At 40.7% G+C, this 21,350-nt stretch overlaps 1 protein-coding gene across 1 annotated transcript in view; it reads left to right on the top strand.

The window, feature by feature from the left end:
- The first annotated feature begins 770 nt into the window (after positions 1-770).
- The window catches only part of TLL1 (tolloid like 1), a 200,234-nt gene continuing 179,654 nt past the window's right edge, over positions 771-21,350 (top strand). The window contains exon 1 of the mRNA XM_073341559.2: positions 771-1,128. Within this exon, the coding sequence (XP_073197660.1) occupies positions 972-1,128 (157 nt within the window). The 5' untranslated portion in view covers positions 771-971. The remainder of the gene's footprint in view (positions 1,129-21,350) is intronic.

Consider the following 21,350-nt stretch of genomic DNA (forward strand, 5'->3'; position numbering starts at 1 on the left):
GCAGTGATTTCTCATCCTCATTTCATCCTCACGGATTCTCCCGAGTCTCCTTCGCTGCTGAGAGTTGGCCCGTGTGGTGTTTCATCTGATTCCCGCAAGATTTCCCCCCTCTTTAAAAAAAGAAAGAAAGAAATACCATGCGTTGCTTATCTGTAGAGACAGCTATATGGAGAGAGAGGCATACAGTGAGTGCGTATGTGTTTTCATAAGACTATCAAGAGAGCAGATCAGAAGCAGCCCGGATCCTGACCCTGACTGTATGAATAAGTAAGCAGGATGCTGACGATTGTTAGTTGCTTGTAAGGTTTTTATAAGCTGGGAGGGAAGAGGAGGGGGGGGGGGGAGACCAGAGACACAGAGCAAAGGGGGAAAGGGGGAAGCCCTTGCACTTTTTCTCTCTGTTCCCCTCAGTGCTGCTGCTTCTACCCATCACTGTGAAGGGCTCTGAGGTCTGCTGTAGTGGAAATTGTTGTTAGCACCCCTCTTCTCTCTCTCTCTCTCTCTCTCTTTCGCCCGGTGGCAGTTTGCCGATGTGCACACCGGATCCATCTTCCTGCAGCAGCAACGGGATCAGCGGAGCGCTCGGGAGCAGGCAGCCGGCGGAAAGGATCCGACTTGCCCCGGCCCCGGAGCCCTGGCAGCAGCGGTGGAAAGTTTGGCTGGGGGGTGACAGAGGCGAGAAGACGCCCTGACAGGCGAGATCCCTAGTCAGACTACATCCCCCCCCCCACGCCCTGCGCCCACCCACCCGGCAACTTCTCCCCTGCAAGGGGAGGGGGTGGAGAAGGGGAAGCAACATTCTCCTTCTCTATGGTATGTCCATATGACTGGGGACACCTAGAGACCACAGCATCTCAGCGGAGGAGAAGAGAAATTTCCCCTCCATCCCTTGCCTTCCTGTATCGGTCCAGCGTGGACAGCAGCTCAGTCCTAGCTCCTCTCTGCCCCCTTGCCCACCTCTGTGGTAGAGGATGACAATGCTTTGCTGGAGGCTGGCGTTGTGGCTGGCTGGGTTGACTGCCTGGGGGAAGCTCTCCTCCTGCTCTGGCCTTGATTATGACTACACTTACGATTTCAATGAAGAAGATAAAGCTGAAGCGATAGATTATAAGGATCCCTGTAAAGCCGGTAAGTGACTTCCAAGGCTAACACTGTTAACCGCCCCCCCCCCCAGGTGGTGACTTGGTCTCTTTTTCTTTCCGATCTGTGTGTGTAGGCTGAGAGCTCACCTGCTTCCCCTTGGCCTCGCCTCCCAAAGCGGAGGAAGTCTGGGCAGCAGCAGCAAGTGGAGTTGGGCTCAAGGGCTTTGCTGTGTCACTCGGTGGGATTTCTATGGACCTGCTTTCTCGGGGCTTAGAGTTTCCACTTTCCTTGCACTTTACAACGGTGCTTGGACGACAAAGTGCTTTCAGTGCACTTTTTAGCATATGCTTCTTCCCCCGCCATGGTTTATTAGAAAGCCTTGAATCCCAGAACTGAGCTCATTTCCCCTGCTCTCTAGGAGGTGTTTCCAAGCACTGAAGTCTTGGGGTGGGTAGAAAGGAAACCTGTAGAGAGGCTTCTGGGCACAACCTCATTCCTTATTGTAGCGCTATCAGAATAACTGGTCCACAAGGCTGATCGCTAAGTGCAAACACCCCCTCTCCCCCCGCCGCTTATTTTTATTTACAGCGCAATATTGTTGCTGCTTCCCATCGGCAGCCACTCGATTTGGGAACAGCTGAGAGAACTTGGAAGTTTCAAGGCCACTTTAAATATGGAAAGTGGATGATTCCAGTGAGATTAGCTCTAACGTGCCTCGCCCTGCCTTCCTTGCACAACCAAAACTACCCTTTGAAGGCAGGAGGAATGTTGGCCGTCCAGAAAGGCAGGATCAGGCCCCACATACCGTGCTGTAGGTTTGTTGGCTTCTGCTTGAGCGCCGGGGGTGGCTGGAGCTAGCCCTCCCGGCTGCTGCTGCTCGCGCATGCTGTAGGCTGCCACCACGTGAGGAGAGTTCCTGTGGCCCCCTCTTCCTTTCAGCAGCCTGTCTGGCTGTCTCTCTTTTCTTTCAACCTGTTTCTTGACCCATTCTCTCTTTCTTCCATTGTTAACGGCCAGCACTCACGTTGAGCGATTACTCGGAGCAATACACTTCCCTTGTAATTCTCTCGGTCTTGCACTAAAGAGCCACCTCCAATGGGCGGCCTCTCTTTCCCCATCCTCGGCTACCAGTCGAAAGTGTCTCCCGGCTTTCCATCACAATTGTGCCGGGCTTTTAGTTAAAGAGCAGCTCTTTTTGTGGATTGACTTTGATGGTCCATTGGATGGTCTCTTCAGACTGGTTTCCCTATGAGTATTTATGCTTGTGCTTACACAGACAGAGCTAGAGAGGAGAGTGAATGGGGGTGGGTGAGGGGATTACTACATTTAAACGACATGCCTTGGTTGTATTAATTATATAGTTGACTAGTATTTGTTGTGGTTCAATGTAGTCAGGTTGATAGTCACAGCCAAATAGAAATCTGGGCTGTCTAGTGATCTGTCTCTAGAAATAACCTCCTTTCTTTATTCCCAATTAGACTTCTTGTAATTTCCCTTTGCAAAAGGAAGACCTGGTTTTCTATAGTATTTGTTGACTGGGTGACTTCCATTAAAGTTAATTGCAAAACTCCCATTGACTTCATTGGAACCAGTAGCAAGCTCACAAGTTACTTACAGAGTAGCAACCGTGTTAGTCTGTATCCGCAAAAAGAACAGGAGTACTTGTGGCATCTTAGAGACTAACCGATTTATTAGAGCATAAGCTTTCGTGGGCTACAGCATCCAATGAAATGGGCTGTAGCCCACGAAAGCTTATGCTCTAATAAATTAGTCTCTAAGGTGCCACAAGTACTCCTGTTCTTTTTTTAAATGAAAGAGTGTACCTTGTTACTTGCAAATTTTGTTATGGACATTATTATTCTAAGTCATGGTTGTTGATTCACATCAGCCTTGGTGTAAAATAAGTGCTTTAGTTTTGTAGCTGTCTCCTTTGCATTAATTAGTTATTCGGTATCCTGAAACCTAGTTCAGCCAAAGGTTGTGTTCTCTGTGTGTATGTGGGTTTGCTGAATTTGAGGAGAATGTGGTGAATATATATGCCAAATATGCAGACACTATGTTTTTCTAATCACAAAACTATTCCTTTCTGAGGTGTTCATTGCTAATATTCTTTGCTTAGAGCTGAGGAATGTACAAGTTCAAAAACAGTAGAATTAGCTGCAAACAAATCTTAATTTACTCCAATTAAAAACATGCAAGAAACTTTGTATAAAAAAGACAGTTACCTACATTCTGACCACAATTGATCTGAACTCTTTTGATGTTTTCTGGGACAGGTTTTAAGTGAGATTTCATTCATTTTTTATTTCATAAGAAATGTTTTTGTCTACACTTAGTGAAGTGAAATACTTAGGGTTTTTTTTTGCTTTTTGTTTCATTTTATAAAATTATGCATGTGTGAGTTTTAAATAAGTGTCATAGGTAGGGGAAAAAGGAGTTGTGGCTGAAAGACAGCTGGAATGTGTTAAATGTGTCAGCTCTCTATTTTGTTCCATTTTGTTTTACTTTTGAGAAGGCAGAAAGAAGGTGACTATTTGGGTCCAATTTAATATTTCATGTAAAATCAGCCATAAATATACATTCAGTCATTATAATGATTAAAAATGAGCCTTGCTCCTACTTAGGATCTTACTCTCCATTAGGTGCTCAGATAATAGTGATGAGAACCATGTAACTACTAAGATAGATGCATGATAGACTTACATGTGTATAGTTCCCATTAATCTTAAACTGAATCACCTCCATATTTCTCTACACACTGAATAGCCCCTTTAGTTTTTGAATGTACAGTAACTTTGTGAAAACCGAAATGCAACATAAATACCATTTTATATTGGATTTGTACCATATCTTTGAGGGTTCTTTTCTAATCGTGTATACATGAGTAATTCTCCATGTATCAAAATGAGACCGATACCCCTGAAAAAGTTTCACTGAAAATTTTTGTCTTTGAGCTTCCCTGAACACTATGATAGTCTGATTACCCATTGCTGAGTACCCACTGAAGTTAATAGGAATTATGGATGCTCAGCACCATTTAGGATTATATCCTAAACTTTTATTCTCTCTTGGTCCTTATTCCTGTTGAGTGGTAATTTTATTGAAGTCAATTGGACTACTTCCATAGTAAAGTTCCACCCAATGTAAGGAAGGGTGCCAGAATCAGGCTTTGAGCATGGAACTATGAGACTTAACTTTTACATCCAGGTTTGTGTGGATGTGCCATGGGTGAAGCAACAGAACAAAATAAGATAACCTCATCCAGGAAATGTATAAATTGCAAACTAAGTATGTACATTAGATATAATTAAGGTAGACGTTAGCTTTTTTTGCTAGACTTTCAGTGACTATAACTAAGAGTACACAATTATTTTATATAAATGTTTATGAAGAGGACAATTATGTCCCATGGTTTTCCGCTCACTTTTCTACATGAAGAAACACCATAAAACAACTACCATGTTACAGAGTAACACACTCCAAATATTTAGAAATTAAATAGCAGGTTTAGGAGAGCTAGCCGAGTAACATTACTGGTTGTAGTTTGTGAGAATGTGGAGGATGAATTCAGTATTTGGGAGTTCCTTTTGTAAAACAAGAGCAAAGGGAGGAGAAGAGGAACATGAAATAAATAAGAGCACTTTACAATATCCTTTCAGCTGGAAGACGTGCTGATTACAGAAGCTTAACTTGTCACATAAAACTTACGTTTCTGCACCAAAACATAAGCTTAGCTGCATGTTCGATTTAAAATATAAAAGTGGGCATTTCCATTCTGCTTTTCTCCCAGTCAGCCGCTATCATCGTGCTGTCATTTTATGGCTAGCTGCTCACTGTGTTTTCATAAGAATATATAGGAAAATGTCCATAATTTCATGATCCAGTGCACACCATGAGGCAGATTCTCAGCTGGCGTAAATTGTCATAGGTCCGTTGAAGTTAATCCTTCACACACCCCCCCCCGCATCTTTTAGTAGGTTTTCTTCTTACTACAGTATCAAAAATATCGGGGGTGGGGGGGGATATACTCTTAAGGAAGGGTCTAGCGAAATGTACTGGAAATGCACTAGTGAGAGGTCAATGGTTTTTGGTTTTGTTCTGAGGTGCTTGCGTGAATGTGAATCTTCTTGCAGATGTGATTTCTTTCCAGGGAAGCAGGAAGAATGGGATGCACTGAAGACACTACTAACTAGGTTCATATGCTTCCATGGCTTGTGTGGTGAAAAACTACAGAAACAGGCTATAGAAAGAGGAAAAATACCCCACACGGAAAGTACCTCTGCACTATGACACATCACTCCAACTTAATGAAAGCAGAAATACACACATCACAAGTTCTGCAGACATGTGGAAAGGGCCTGGGGTTGGTAGGGAGAAGTCATGTTGGTGACTGTTAGCTCGCGTGCATTTACAGCCCAAACTTCAGATATTGTGTGCAAGGAAAGCATAACATTACTTTGTTGAGATCACCCTGAGAACCCTACCAGAAATGGACTCAATGGGTTTGGGGAAAAGGGATGCTGGGTTATGAGTGGAGGATGGTGCTGTAAGGAGGCCATGTTAAGCTTGTGATTTGTGTGGTTTCTAGTGAGTTTCCCTACTGACCTGTAGCCTATGCGTGCATTTTGATTCATGTCGCTTCCCCTTCTGACAAGCACCCTGCATGCTGAAACAGTGGGATGTGATGTAGCACAGTTTTTGTGCTTCTGATGCCTCACATGTTTCCTTGTTTCTCCACCGGAGAGGAACATGCTGCCCGTAAACTCCAGTCGGGCAGTCTAGGTTCAGCTTCCAGATCTAGTTAGTTGAAAGTTGAAATACTGAAGTATTTGTGGCACCTTAGAGACTAACAAATTTATTAGAGCATAAGCTTTCGTGAGCTACAGCTCACTTCATCGGATGCATCCAATGAAGTGAGCTGTAGCTCACGAAAGCTTATGCTCTAATAAATTTGTTAGTCTCCCAGGTGCCACAAATACTCCTTTTCTTTTTACGGATACAGACTAACACGGCTGCTACTCTGAAACTTGAAATACTGAGACAGTTTTCATTACAATAGCAGCAGTAATCCTGTAAAGTTGAAGAATCTAAGAATGGACATCTTAGAATAAGAAGCTTTGTATAAATGGGCTGTTACTCCAGAAACAAAGTCCAGTAGTCAGCAATAAAGGGGCACCGTCCACCTCGTCACATCTGGACATTTATTTAAAAGTTTTTTCTCAGGAGTCCTGTTTGTTGCTGTTGTTTTCTTTTGGCTGATTATTATAGCAGCAGCATATTTAAAAAGCAGCCAAAACCAGCTTATAATAAACACACCAGATAAAATCTGCAGGTATGTGCTGAGACACACAGTCAGTGCATATATAGCTTGCTTTGATTTTGCGCACCCAAGAGGGTGTTTTCTTTTGTTTTGCTAATGAAAATAGCATGGAATAATTATCTTCAAAGAATAAGAACAATAATCATTTTTACAGATGGGTAGTTTTGGGGAGTAAATGAGGTTGAGAGTGGCTGGTTAAAAATAGTGTGTGTAGAGCAGGTGGGGATGGGGGGGGAGTGGGGGCAGTCTAGTGATCAGAGCAGGAGAATCAAGAATCCTGATTACTGTTTCCAGTGCTGACTCCTTTGAGGTCTTAAACAAGTCACTTGATTTCTTTTTTCCATTTTTAAAAAATCTGGAAAATGGGGATGATAATACTTCTTACCTCACTGAGTTGTGAAGCTTGATTATATAATGTTTTTGGAAAGTGCTTGGAGCATGAGAAGCATGAAAAACACAAAATAATAGGATTATTATTATAACGTGTCATCTGTAACTCTGCAGTCTAGTTCTTGTCTATTGATGTCATAACAACACCTTTTGCAAAAGTTGTTTTTTGAGATTATGAAATATATGCTGGCTGGAAGGCTGTTGTTGGGCTGTGCCTTGTATTCTGGCATACATGTCTTTCTTTTTCATGTACTGTAAACACACTATTATGCTCTTGGGTAATTGGGAAGTCTTTTAAAGTAACTTATTACACGTTTGAATCTGTTATGTAATTTATATGGTGAAGCTCTTTCTCTATATACGTAAGTGTTGCTGGAAATGATGAGATCAGTCCTATGCACTATTTAATCACTTTATTTAGAGAATTTAATGCTCATAATATATGCCAGATGGACAGAATTCGAGTCTGAAGTCCTTTATTTTTCCAGAGGACAGATACAAGATAGGCAGCAGAACAGTAGTAAGCTCCCTTGCATAGCTTCTCAGCTTTGATCTGGACTCACTTTGATTGATTAACAAACTTCATTTTAAATCAGATTTGTTCCTGCAGTTCAGCATTCTGTCTTTCTATTATATCATGCCCATCACTGTGGAATCCAGCAATTTCTATATATGTGTGAACATCAATCTCTCGCTCCTCCCCAACCTCCATCCCTTAGTTAATAGGATTTTGTTGGTAGTAATATTTTGGGAAAGCTAGGTTGAAAAAAGCGTTTTACATTTCAGCTACATGTCCACCCTGTCATGCAGAAGACTTAGGGCGTGTCTACACTAACAACTTAAATCGACCTATATTAGGTCAATTTACAGCCACTGCGGTCCACACTACCCTCCTTGGGTCGGTGGTGCGCATCCTCACCAGGAGCGCTTCCATCAACCTAAAAGGGGCAGTGTGGGGATCTGAGAGCCTGGTCCCTCAGCTCTGCTGGCAGCTCCCTACTGGGAGCCCAGCTGCCCCATAGGCTTCCAGGCTCCCGGCAGACTTGCCCTGCCCCCTGGGAAGCCTAACCCTAACCCTGTTCCCTGCCAGGAGTGGAGAAAACTGCCCGGGGCTTCTTGCCTCCCTGTTCCCTGTAGGAAGTGGGATCGAGCCATCGGGGTGTCTTGGTCCCTCCCATTCCCCCCCCCACCTGCTTCCCATCAGGAGCCAGGCAGTCTTGTCAATTTCAGGCTCAATTTCATGCTGGAGCTGTGAAATTGACAAAACAGACAATGTTTCCAGGTGGGAGTCTGGGCAGGGAAGAAGCTACCCAGGGCTTCTTGACTCCCTGTTCCTCACCAAGAGCAGGGTCCAGCCGCCTGGGCTTCTCGCCCTGGCTCCCAGCTGGGAACAGGGTCTAATCACCCAGGCTTCTCGCCCTGGCTCCCAGCCAGGAGCTGGGTCCAGCCACCCAGCTCTCCAGGGAAGCGGAGGTCAGCTGGGCTCTGGCTGCCCAGCTTTCTTGTCAATTTCAGGGCTCTGCTGGAGTCAGTATAGTAGGGGCACTTACATTGGTGGGACAAGGCAGTAGTGTAGACACTGACATAATTAGGTCAAGGTAAGCTGCCTTATGTCAACCAAACTGTAGTGTAGACTAGGCCTTAGTTTCACATTCAGATCACTTTCCACTGGGTCTTGATTTTGAATGTGCTTATGCCACTGTAAATCAAGAGGGATTCCATTGAAATAAGTGATGTCATATCACTAGTTATAAACTAATGAAAAATAAGATTTATAATAATTTGTGCAAGGTTATAGTGAAATTGCACTTCTTGGAAGGGACACTGTAGCAGACATTGGTTTAAACCTGTCAAGGGTGGGGAGAACATTCTTGGAGTATTCAAAGAGCAGAATTGTTTCCTGTCTGCTTGAGTCTTAACGATCTAGCTGCTTTTACCAAATTCAAAAAGAAAAAGAAAAAATCTAAGCCACAGGTTCTCAATTTTTTTTCATAGTATGGACCACATTTGACAGTGTGTCTTATGGACCTGTTTCCTCCCATATACAACTGTATAGTTCTCCTCCTTCTGTTCAGGATTCTACAGATTTCCTCCCCTTCCATTCTTAATCACAGACAACCTCCATTTACATTAGCATTACAACTCTTTTGCAACTATAGCAACTGCTTACATAGAAAAGTAACACTAGAAAAGTATTTTGGTATTTTTAGCTCTCTTTTCGTTTAAGCTTTTGTTCTTTGTGAAGAAAGTTAGCTCTTCATTTCATCTCCACCTCCCATCTGATCTGTTCTGTCCCTTCCTCTCCCGCTGTTTTCCTCTACAAACTTCACTGTTGCCTGCTCCTCCTTTCCCTCTGCACAGGCTTCCCTTTCCCTTTGTTGCTTTCTCTCAGTTCATACTGCTCAACCACCTTGTCCTCTTCTCCCCTTGCTCCCCTTGACAAACTGTCAAAATATTCCATTCCCTTCCACCCTGCTCCCGGGATTTCCCTTTCTTGCTTGTGGCTAGCAGCTCTACTTCCCAGGGATTGCTCCTGTTTCCTCACCACCTCTTATGTAACATTGTCTCCTCCTAGTACAGGCAGCTAGGCTGGCTCTTCATCTTTGTTTCACCTGCTTTTATAGGCCTGCCAACCTTTCTTTGCAATGAAGAGACTGGGCAACTGTAAAAACATTTGGAAACCATGAGGAGGAGACAGTAGTATGTGATCAGCCAGATTTTGGAGGTGCTCAGGGCCACCATCTTGTGCTCTGTGGACCACCAGTGTTCCACGGAGAACAGTTTGATTATGATTTTTCCTACATTTACCATGCTTACTCATACAAATCATCCTGTTTGTTTCAGTAGGACTATGTGCATGGGTAGGAGTTTGCAGATTTAAACCATGTGAATGCCTGGATCTGAGCCACATGCCTTTGACATACGTGCACAAGCTCTCAAACAGTGATTAGACACCAAAATGCAGGCTTGTGGTTTTTTCCCTTCAATATTTAAAAACACAAATTGTCAGGATTAAAAGAGCCAAAAATCAATTTTGCTCTAAATAGCTCCTGGAATCTTCTTTTCTTGAGGTATGTGAAAAATGATGCCTAAGGGATGCACAGTGTGTGTTGTTTTTTTTAACCAGCCACTCTGAAGACTTTACATTGTTAAGATGAAATCTTTTGACAGCAGGACCAATAATTGAATACATAATTGATTTTAAAATGTTTGTGTTAGCACCAATGACTATAAATTATGTTACAAACAATTTTATTTCATAAGGTTTCAACATCTGTTTTTAGATGTTTTCCAAATCATGTAAATATCTAAATGCTCTTACCTACAATTCCTGTGCTGCTTGAAACAGATCTACAGATTTTTAAAAGCTATTGTCTAAGAAACATGTATATTGGGGGGGGGGGGGAAGAAAGAGCATTTAAAAATAGATATAAATCAGACTTAAAGAAAAAGACACTACCCCAGGGGAAAAGTTTTACCTCTGGTACACCATGATTATAACTGTCTGTCCTAAAATGTGACAGAATATCTGTATTTTCACATCTCCTCAGGGTTCAAAGATTCATTTGGTCACTATTCTGACATGTTATTGACAATTTCTGTGCTTTTAAAAATGTAGTGAGGAATAATAAGCAATGAATGTGTTGTCTAATCAGCAAGGAATCCTCAAGAATGTCAACATTAAGCAATAACATGTTAATTTTGAAAATAAATGTTCATTGCAATTGAGAGCAAAAATCGGAGGCTTTAAAAAGCTGCTATCCTCTGTGAGTTTAATGTACATTTAGGCCCTGATATGGTACAGATGGATCTCTGCACCCTGATGGAACTAATGGGTCTCCACTTTGGTAGTTCTCTTTACAGGATTGCAGCCTTACCTTGTATTTTAAAATACCAGATTATGGAAGACAGGGTGAGGCATGGACAGTGAATTAGAATAATATACATAAGGAATAACACAAATGGACCACATGGCCCATATTAAAAGTAATACATTCTTATAACATCTTTTAACAAAAACATGAATTTGTTAATGACATGAGATCACTAAGAGAATTTGTTAATGACATGAGATCACTATTTTTAAGATGTCAGGTACCTCTCTAATTTTTGGGTGCTCAAAAGTGAATAATTATATGGACCAAGTCCTTCAGTAAAATCAATGGGAATTTTGTGTCAGTCTGAACAGGCAGGAATTCCTCACGTCCATTGCAAATGAATTAATAGAACAAAGAAGCACAATTTTGAATAAGGTACAATAATGTCAAGAATAATGTCCAAGTTGCATTCCTTCTGCATATTCCCATATGATATCCGCAAATAAGCGATGAAAGGAATTTCAGATGGTCCTTACATAATATCAAGGTTTGTTTTAGCAGTTTACTAACACAAGCCAATTATATTTGGTTTCATAAAAAGTAGTTTTAGAACAACTCAGTGGGTGTGAGAACATGATGATGATCAACTGCCCAATTTTGCCATCTGGTAAAATTCCCTTATTGCATTTATAACAAATTTGCATACAGGCACCCATCAAATAGAATTTGTTTCTTTCTCACAGCTGATACTTTAATTTTATTCTTTGGCTCACTTTTATTTACAGGAGGATTTTTATCCACATACTGGCCTAGTTGATTAAACCAATAATTTATTTGTTGATGAATATTTCTATAATTAACATAACCCATTATGTATGTTCCTAGTCAAAGTGCAGGATACTGGAGGACAAACGGATATGTTAGGATTTTTTACTTTTATTGACTGGAGAATCCCCATAACCCTTTCTCCAAGGGATCAATACCTGCTGAGAGGATGATGTGTTTCAATGTTGCTATCCTATTACAGACACTCAGTATTTTGTTCTGTGATTTTTATGCTTTTTGGTACCAGTGTCTAAGTGTTATATACCTTACTCTCCTCAGGAAGTTTTTATTCTTTTTCTAAAACACACAGATATTCAAGACAAATCCATAGTGGACCAAATCCTGGAGTCTTTATTTAGTTATAACTCCATATGATATGATGATGAGTGTGGTGTGAAAACCATTACAGAGAGATGCTTTTGCCTGAGTAAGGACTAAGAAAACAAATACTACTGCTACCATGACTTCGGAGGGCAAGATTCTGATATCTGTACTCATGCTGATTAGTATCTTATTCCACAAAGAGTTCTACTGAAATCTGGTCCTGAGTAAGCACCTTGGGTCATTCTTCACAAACCTACATTCCAAACAAATGTAGTCTTATATCTTTACTGTAATTTAAATAAAGTCACATAAAAGAAGGCCTATCCCAGTTTCCAGATCCCTTTGCCATAATTTAAAGATAGAGTGAAACAATCTTTATGAAACCAAAAGGCCATCCCCTGGCACTGTGAGGAGCTTCAGAGGGTGAAAGGACAACTTGATTGCCAATGGAGTTTGTTGATAAATGTGAAGTAATGCACATTAGTGGAGAAAAGTAAACTACTCATGTGTCTTAGAGTTCTAAATTAACAGTATCATCTCAGGAAAAGGACTTGGGCATCATTGTAGACAGCTCCATGACAACACATGTGCAGTTATGGTAAAAAATAAAAGGGTTAACAAAATGATAAGATGGAGAAGAATATGGAGAATGTAATTCATATGTGATAGTTCACCCACTTCAAAATCCTATTTTTAGTCAGTCTGTTTTAGGATTCTTAAACTTCAGCGTTTCTTTCTGTTACATTTTCTTACAAGTGCTTTGTTAGCTATAATCATATCCTATGATCCTTATTAGGAAAGAATTTAAACATCATACATGAAAATGGCTTAGCTGGAGGAGGCCTGGGTGAAAGAAATTCTCTTCATCAATCTCCTAATGGAATTGTATTACATTGTTCTTGTGGGTTGAGGATTTACCCTGCATGGAAGAAGCAGTGGGCTCTGCTTCCTAGCACTTATGGGTACCCTGATATACTATGTTTTTATTTTGTGGGCTAATTTTAAAAAATAAGCCTATAAGCCTGTGCTTATAGTTTTTGTGTGTGCAGGCTTCTTGGGGGTGTAACATTTCTACACACACAATTGTAAGTGCAGAATCAGAGACTGAGTGGAGACCATTTTGAACATTTTGCTCCATAATGTTGGTAATAGCTGAATTGAATATTAGTTACAGTCAACGATATATGGAGCTTGAACCACAGTCACATAACCCATTATTGCAAAACATTTTGATTAAAAACTTAGATATAAAATTAACATGGCACACATTGAATGGATTAAAAACTGGCTAACTGATAGGTCTCAAATGAAATTGTAAATGGTAATCATCATAGAATGGGTGTGTTTCGGGACAGTCCTATGGGCCTTGGTTCTTCGCCATCCGCTATTTAACATTTTCATTAATGACCTGGAAGAAAACGTGAAATCATCACTCATAAAATATGAAGATGACACAAAAATTGGGGGAGTGGTAAATAATGAAGAGGACAGAGATCTGGATCACTTGGTGCATGCAAAAATATGCATTTTAATATGGCTAATTATAAATGGAGACATCTAGGAACATACTTACAAGATAGGGACTCTTTTCTGAGAAGGACTTACTCTGAAAAAGATTTTGGGGGATTATGGTGGAAAATTAGCGGAATGTGAGATCCCAGTGTGATGGTGTGGCCAAAAGGGCACATGCAGTCATTGGATGCATAAATAGGGGAATTGCAAAGGGCAGTAGAGAGGTTATTTCACCTCTCTATTTGGCACTGGTGTGACAACTGCTAGAATACTGTGTCCATTTGTGGTGTCCACAATTCAAGAAAGATGTTGATAAATTGGAGAGGGTTCAGTCAAGAGCCATGCAAATGATTAAAGGATTGGAAATCGTGCCTTATAGTGATAGACTCAAGGAGCTCAATCTATTTTGCTGAACAAAGAGAAAATTAAGGCGCGACTTGATTAGTCTATAAGTACTTACATGGGGAACAAATATTGAATAACAAGCTCTTCAATCTAACAGAAAAAGGTATAACATGATCTAACAGCTGGCTCCTGAAGCTAGACAAATTCAGACAGGAAATAAGGAGTACGTTTTTAACAGTGAGCGTAATTAACCATGGGAACAACTTACCAAGGGTCATGGTAGATTCTCCATCCCTGACATTTAGCAAAACATCCAATCTTGATTTTAAAAAAGGATATGCTCTAGGAGCTATTTTGGGAAAGTTTTATGGCCTGTGGCATACAGGAGGTCAGACTAGTGGTCAGTGGTCTGTTCTGGCTTGGAATCTATGAAAGTGTGAAAACCTGGCTTATAATATTGGAACCTCTGCAGTTATGGAGGGGAGCTCAGATCCTGAGATGCCACATATGTGGATTACAGGAGAGAGATAGCTCTGTGTTAGAGAAAAATGCAAACTGTTTTAAAATGATTTCAGTCATCTGTGCATAGGGCCCATTGAAAATAATGATGAATTCTTAGTTTGGATGAATTAAATTTGATTAGGTTCTTCTTTTCCTTAGTTTTTCCATATATAAATTAAAAATCCCCATTAGATTACTTTTGGGGCATGATAAAAAACTCTCAGTCATGGATAGCGTGTTTATGCTGACTTTTCAGATAGTCCTACTGGGCCTGGGTATGCACAGGAACTCCAAAGGTTTCCTGAATTATTTGGAAAGACTTGCTTATAAATGTAAACCTTTCTTGCGTCTTTCCTGAACATGAAAAGGCTGAGTTTAAAGGCCATGAGGGAAAACAAACAAAAAACCACACGCAAAACATTGAGTTATATGTGAAACTGTAGTTAGAGAAAAAGAAATTGCTGAATGTAGAAAGAAACATCTCTAAGCCACATTCTCGGCTGGTGCATCATTGCACATCTTCATTGACTTCAATGGAGCTCTGCCAGTTTACACTGGCAGAGAATGCTCCCTTATCTTCTAAAAATGAGAGGAAGAAGTTGTTACTGTAGAAATCAGCAAAAATCGACACAAGATTTAAGATGCCACTTGCAAATATTAAAGAAACAAAACAACTTTCTTCCACTGGTATGTCCTAATATTTTCTAATTTCTTTTAGTCATTTTGCCACTCACTTCTGTCCTGGATGTCAGGGAGGCACCGTCTTGTTCCTGCTGTCTGTGCTCCAATGTGGTGCTTTTAGCTCCCCCAGGGGGCAGGGAAGAGCACAGGGCAACATCCTCTTCTGCCACCTTCAGAATCTGTTTCTTCTTGCCTATTTGACAGGGAAGGAGTCTATGTTGGGGACTGGCTATGTACTTTTAGAAACTGGACATATAAAACAGACAATATCTTTGATATTCAAATTTCTTTGTTAAACCAGGCTGATGTGCAAAGTTAGAATGGTGTTGTGCGCGGGTTTGTTTTATTTTTTGCCAATGATATTTGGTCCTAGTTATCAAAAATGAGAAGTTTCACTTTCCATTTTAAGTGGAGATTGAATCATTTTCTGTTATTCACTTTGTAAGTTAAGGTTGTAATTTTGATGAAACAAAATCAAAATAAAGATAGGAATTTACGTGTTTCTACTGTGGTTCTTTATAGCATGGCAATTAAATACAAATATAGCAAATGTCCTTTCCAGTGAACGCTATGGATCTTTTGTCTTTAGTATGGCTTAGTACTGCATATTTTCCACTCATTCCATGGATATGGTTGGGAGGTTCACATACAGAATGCATGCATCCCAGGGCTGGGTTAAGGAATATCACTATAGGTACACACCTAGTGTCACGGCTCCTAGACTCATGTGATTACATCAGAATCTTAGCTTTTTTTTGAAGAAGTGTAAGTTCCTAGCCCTCATGGTATTGAGGAAAAGTGTGCAAACATGACCTGAATTTAATCAGTGAAGTATCATTTGCCAGAGTTTGCAGACAACCTCAGATATCAGCTCTGAGAGCTGTGAACCCAGAAGTGATGTGGAACTGGTCCATCCACCCCAGCGCATGGGGTTAATACTGGAGGACCAGTACTGGAGGATCCCCTGCTTGGCGCTCTTCCATTCCTGAGAGGAAGGGGCCCTACCTGCCATTCCTTGGAGAGAAGGAGGTTCCTTACCACTACCACTATCTCTATAGGAGAGGAGGAGGAGCCCTTCCACCACCACTCTTAGGCTTGGTCTATACTACCAACTTAATATAACTAAGTTGCTCAGGGGTGTGAAAAATCGTATGATACCAAATTACTCTCCCAGTATAGACAGCACTATGTTGACGGGAAGGCTTCTCCCATTGACATAACCACTGACTCTTGGGGAAGTGAAGTACCTCACCAATGTGAGACGCTCTCCTGCTGGTGTAGGTAGCGTCTTCACTAAGCATTACAGCAGTGCAGCTGCATTAGTGCAGCTGTGCCATGGCAGCACTATTATAAGTGTAGACAAGCCGTTAGTGTGGGATGTGGCCACAGTATAGAGGCATGGCTATGGGAAACCCCATACCATTGTGTGCCTATGGCATGAGATTACCTGAGTTTGGCTCTGGTGCAGACCACACAGTGGAGATTTGTCTGCAGTACAGTGATCCCATCGGAGAGGTGAAATTTATCTTTATTGATAGTAAAATAGTGAACTCCTTACAAAATTGAAGTGATTTCATCACATTTTAAATTCACTTAAAAATATTAACATAGTCAAACAAATGTGTGTCTGCCTGTCTATATGCTACTGCCCACCGCAGACGCTCAAGACAGTGCACCAAATTCTCCTCTCTGTTACACCAGCGCAATCCCATTGGGTCCCTGTCCTGCTCCCAATTAAGTTAATGAAAACTCTGTCATTGATTTTAATGGAAGCAGAATTTGACCCTGGAGAATCTGACCCACTGATTGACTGCCTTAACTACAGAGCAAAATTCACTCTTCATACAACTTTATTGAAAATCCATAGAGTTATCCTGGGGTGAATGTGACCCACAGTGCTGCTGCTTGTCAGCTCCAAATTATTCTCTTATCTCCTTTGAAACCAGTTTTCCTGTGGTTTGTGAATTTGCAAAATACATTAACATTGCAGAAAGAAAATCTCACCTCGAACTAGAATATTTTACTATTCAAGACTTAGCGCCTGATCTCCTGGAAATTTTGCCATTACATTCATTTGATGCTAAATTAATCCCCAAATCACTAGTATATATAAAACAATTAATTAAAATGAATATTGCTTGTCTGAGTAAGGAAGAGGGGATAGTAGTATTAGTTATTTTGCTGGGGAGCTTTTATATAGAACACAGATGCAAACTGATTTAAAATACTTGTGTCACTATTAACACAGAACACTTACCCTTTCTCCACAGGGAGTGGAATAAAAAGGAGATTTGGAGTGAGGTTGAGCATAGAGGAACTGTTCTAAATCAGAGCCAAGGTACATCACTAGGAACACTGCTATTATCTGGAAGTCCGACTTCCTGTGTCAGTTTCCTTGTAGATGTCAATGAATGGCAGAAGAAAGGGAACACTTTCCTGCTTGGCTGGCAAGTTTGCTAAATTACTCCTTTTAGCTGCATTCTGACAGTTGTGCTCCATACAGTGCTTTGGGACAAATCCTGCAGTACTGGAGGATCCCCTGCTTGGTGCTCTTCTGGGTCGGGAGGGTACTGAATGCAGGCTTTCACTTTCTGGGAGAGCAGGACTCGGCCTGCAGTGGGAAAGGCAACTTCCTCCTTCACTCTGCAGGGTTGTGGGGCCTCATATGTCTCCTTATACATACTTGTATGTGTTTTTGTGAGAAGGGTTCAGGGTGTAGTGCGAGGGTGGAATTTGCAATTAATACAAATCCACCACATATTTCCTCTGGAGTAAAAGTAGTTCTTGTTTTAAGTCTCACTGTACATTTTTTCCTACCTGCAAGGAACAGTATTTTTATATTGGAGACATTGCTCTAGTGCTATGCAAAATAGCATGAAATGTTTTATAAAATATGACAGATATATTGAGTACATTTAAAAAAATCTTTGCTTTAAAATAGATAATTAAATTGCTGTTTTGATTGTTTTATTCTGATAACTAGTATGTATATTGATGTTTTAATTTTAGTTACATTATACATAATAAAACTTGTGTGGTAAAAATTGTATGCACTGTAAGAATAATGTAGTGTTGTGAAACAGGTAAATAAGAGGCACAATATTAGGAAATATTGATGCCATATATTTCTTTTTTTTCCCCATTGCCTTGTGCATAGATTTTTTTTTCTCCCATTCTCTGTCCTTTTATTATCTCTATCTAGCACTCTTTTCCTAACATGTATGAGGAAACAAATAAAACATTAATGGCAAATAAAACTTAGTTGCACATTAAAGAAAAGCCACAGAGCCAAACATTCAGTTCAAAGGACACTGTCAACTTGAATATTTTAAATTTGACTATATTGCAAAAAAGACTTGAGAAGTCGGCCCCACCGAGTCAGGAAAATGTAAATTCCTCTTACAGAGTTTCCGCACTAACTTTCCTCTCTAGTGGGAGTAATTGGGGGCTGAGCTGAGTTCTTGAGTAAGTTTTCCTGACCCAGTGGATTCTAGAGACACAAAGAGGCAGGAGATCCGTGGTTGACTTATGTCTCTGCTTTATCCCTTGAAGGAGACATGGGCCAGGTGTATATTACAGGGTACATTACAGGCAGATGTAAAGTCCCGCACTACAACAACTTCATAACTTTCCCTCCATGAGAGCTGTAGCACTTAGGTGACTTAGGTCGATGTAATTAGGGCGACGCAGTATCTGTGTGGACAGTGCGTTACATATATCACCTGTTAGCACTGCTCGGAGCTCACAGCTGTGAGCCTCAGTGCCAGGTGCTGACAGCCTGGGCTCCATGCAAAGCCAACAGCCAGGGCTGTTAGCGCCCCACAGTGGGGCTCTGCATGGAGCCCATAGCTCAGGCTATTAGTACCAGATTTCACACAGTTAGGCAGCCCCTCTAGTTCTCTTTCCCTGCTTGCCTTGCTGGCGCCTGGCCAAGCTGGAACATGGAACTAGGGGAGGAGGAGATGGCAGTTGCTGTGCGTTGCCAGCTTGAAGATGAAGCAATTGGGATGGAGAGTGGGATGAAATGGGGAGTACAGGGTCAGAATGGGGGAGGCTCCAAAATGGCCCCTTCCAGTCTGTTTCCACTGACCCCCCCCCCCCGAAACCCAACTCTTTAGACTGTAAAGGCAAATTGTTGCAAACTCTTGTAATTTGTTGCCAACTCTTGTAATTTTATTGTGAGTCTCACAAGTTTGGGTATATTTCTTACAGCCCCAGCTCCTGTAATTAAGAGATTGCATTAAAATATCAGCTTTTATTTAACAATAAAGGAAATTGCTAGCCCTCATGATTGCAGGGTGGGGGACTTGAAAAGGGGAAATGGGTGTGCACCCCTAGGACTCAAACCTGTTGCCAAATAAAAAAGAATCCCAAATCTATTATAGTTTAAAGTGCTTGATTTTTTTTAAACCAATCGTATGATTTTTGGGGCCTGACTCGTGATTTTTGTTGATTGAGATTGGCAACTCCCACTGCTCCCGAAATCCTAGCTTCTCCACCCTGACAGCCCTGCCCTAACTCCCTCCAATAGCTGCTTGCCCACTGGCTTCCCTCTTTCCCCCTGGCTACAAATCCCCCTGCTTCTGAAGAGTGTGGGGAATAGATTCCTGCTTCCCCCACACCTGCTCCCACTGTTTTTCTTACCATTGAGAGATGTTGCATATGGAACTGCACAGAACTTGGTAGTTGTGTGAAACTTGTTTTTAATTCGTCTCTAGCTTTTAGAAGTGACAAATGTGTGGGATTTAGCTCATAAATTGGAGGAATGTTGATGGGCACAGTTCACGTGACAATATTGGCACTGTCCGCAATTAAACTTCAGCCATAAATTTTTCTTAATTGGTGAAAAAAATCACCTGAGTGCTTAGGGGTCTCAAAAGTTCCACTGTAAAGGGCTTGTGCAACATGTATAAGTTTAGGTAAGTGTGTTTGGAGGAAGAGAAGCTCAATTACATTACTGGAGAAAGTAATGGCATTTTAAGATTGCAAGTCTGTATGGTCACTAGTTTAAGAAAGTATGTTGTCATTTTGGTTGGTTATACGTAAAAGATAATGGAAAACTGACTAATTTTAAATATTTTAAGAATATAGTTTTTAAAGCGCTGAAGCTCATACTACATTGTACAGTTCAGGGAACTATTCAGGGAAGAATAAGAATAAAGTATGCTTTCAGCTGTGGACGTGGAAATAAATTGCCAAGTATGTAACAACTGGGAAAGATCAGATAACGCACAAAATGCAGCTTTAAAGCATCTGCAGTGTAGGGTCATAAAGACAAAATAGTTATTTTATTCATGGTGGTAGCTTCTTGAAGAACCAAGGGTAATTCTACATGGACAAACAGGGCTGAATTCAGCCTCACTGGATGTTTGTGTAACTTCGTTTGTCTTCAGTGCAGACTGCCCCTGATTACGCAAGGGCTGAATTTGGTAGACAGTAATATTAATTATTTGGTGCTTCTGTTGTTTCATTTGTTTAGCAACGCTGTCTGAACAGATGATGTCTAGGGAATCATCATGTTAAAACTGGATTTCCTTTAAAGCATGGCGGGACCATACTAAATAATTACAGATGTGGTGCCAGATTCTGTGTCTGTTTTTTGTTATGCATCAATTGTTTGTTTTATATCTGGGAAGCATTTGCCACCTCTCTTTTCTCATGAACTGCATGAATTCCTGTGTGAAAAGTGGGTGTATCTTATGGCAGAAAGGAGGGAAAATTAGCTAAGAAATACATTCTGCCCTTAGCTGCAGAAGTGTTAGCCATTGGGCTCTCAGAGCAAAATTTTGCCTAAATATTTACATTCTTCCAGTGCTATGACTTTTGAAAAGTGGATTTGTATCCAATATTGGATGCTTAAGTTACAAATGAATTTGCAGGGAGGAGTAGCTGTGCTTTTGAATCTTGGCCCATTGTGTTTGAGTGAAATCAGCTATAGTCATATTGTTTAGTTGCAGTGATATGTATCCAATCATGTTGAACTCCTTGTATGACATCTTATGTCCATGGATATACCACATATATATGTTTCATTGTGTGTACTTTTAATGTTTTTGTTATTCCTTTACTTCACAAAGAACTATATTACATAATTTCACAAAGATTTTCTAACTGGCCTATAAAGGTAACAGTAACTATTCAGTAGAGACACGATAAATCAAATCCGAAGTGGGTAGATATATCTCCTGTACATATGTGATATTTGTATATTGACTTGGGGAATGATCTTTTTTTGATCCAGTGATAATAAAGTATTACATTTTATTAGACATTATACATGCTGAAGACATGTTGCAAAGAAATGTTGATAAGGAACACTTGTAAATCTAGCAATAAGTAATTAAATAAATGCTCAAGTTAAGTTGAAAACTGTAAGCATAGTAATTAGTGCATAAGAACGTTGCTCCATGGAGAATTGTGGATAAAGCAATAATCAAAACATTAAATACAATAAACATTAACATAAGATTTAAATATCACTAGAACTTCCCTGGATATAATAGCTCTAGTAGATGATGAATCCTTATTGGGAATTCTCAATGCATTAGGTT

This window comes from Lepidochelys kempii, chromosome 4 (genome assembly GCF_965140285.1).
Source record: "Lepidochelys kempii isolate rLepKem1 chromosome 4, rLepKem1.hap1, whole genome shotgun sequence".
Lineage (NCBI taxonomy): Eukaryota > Metazoa > Chordata > Testudines > Cheloniidae > Lepidochelys > Lepidochelys kempii.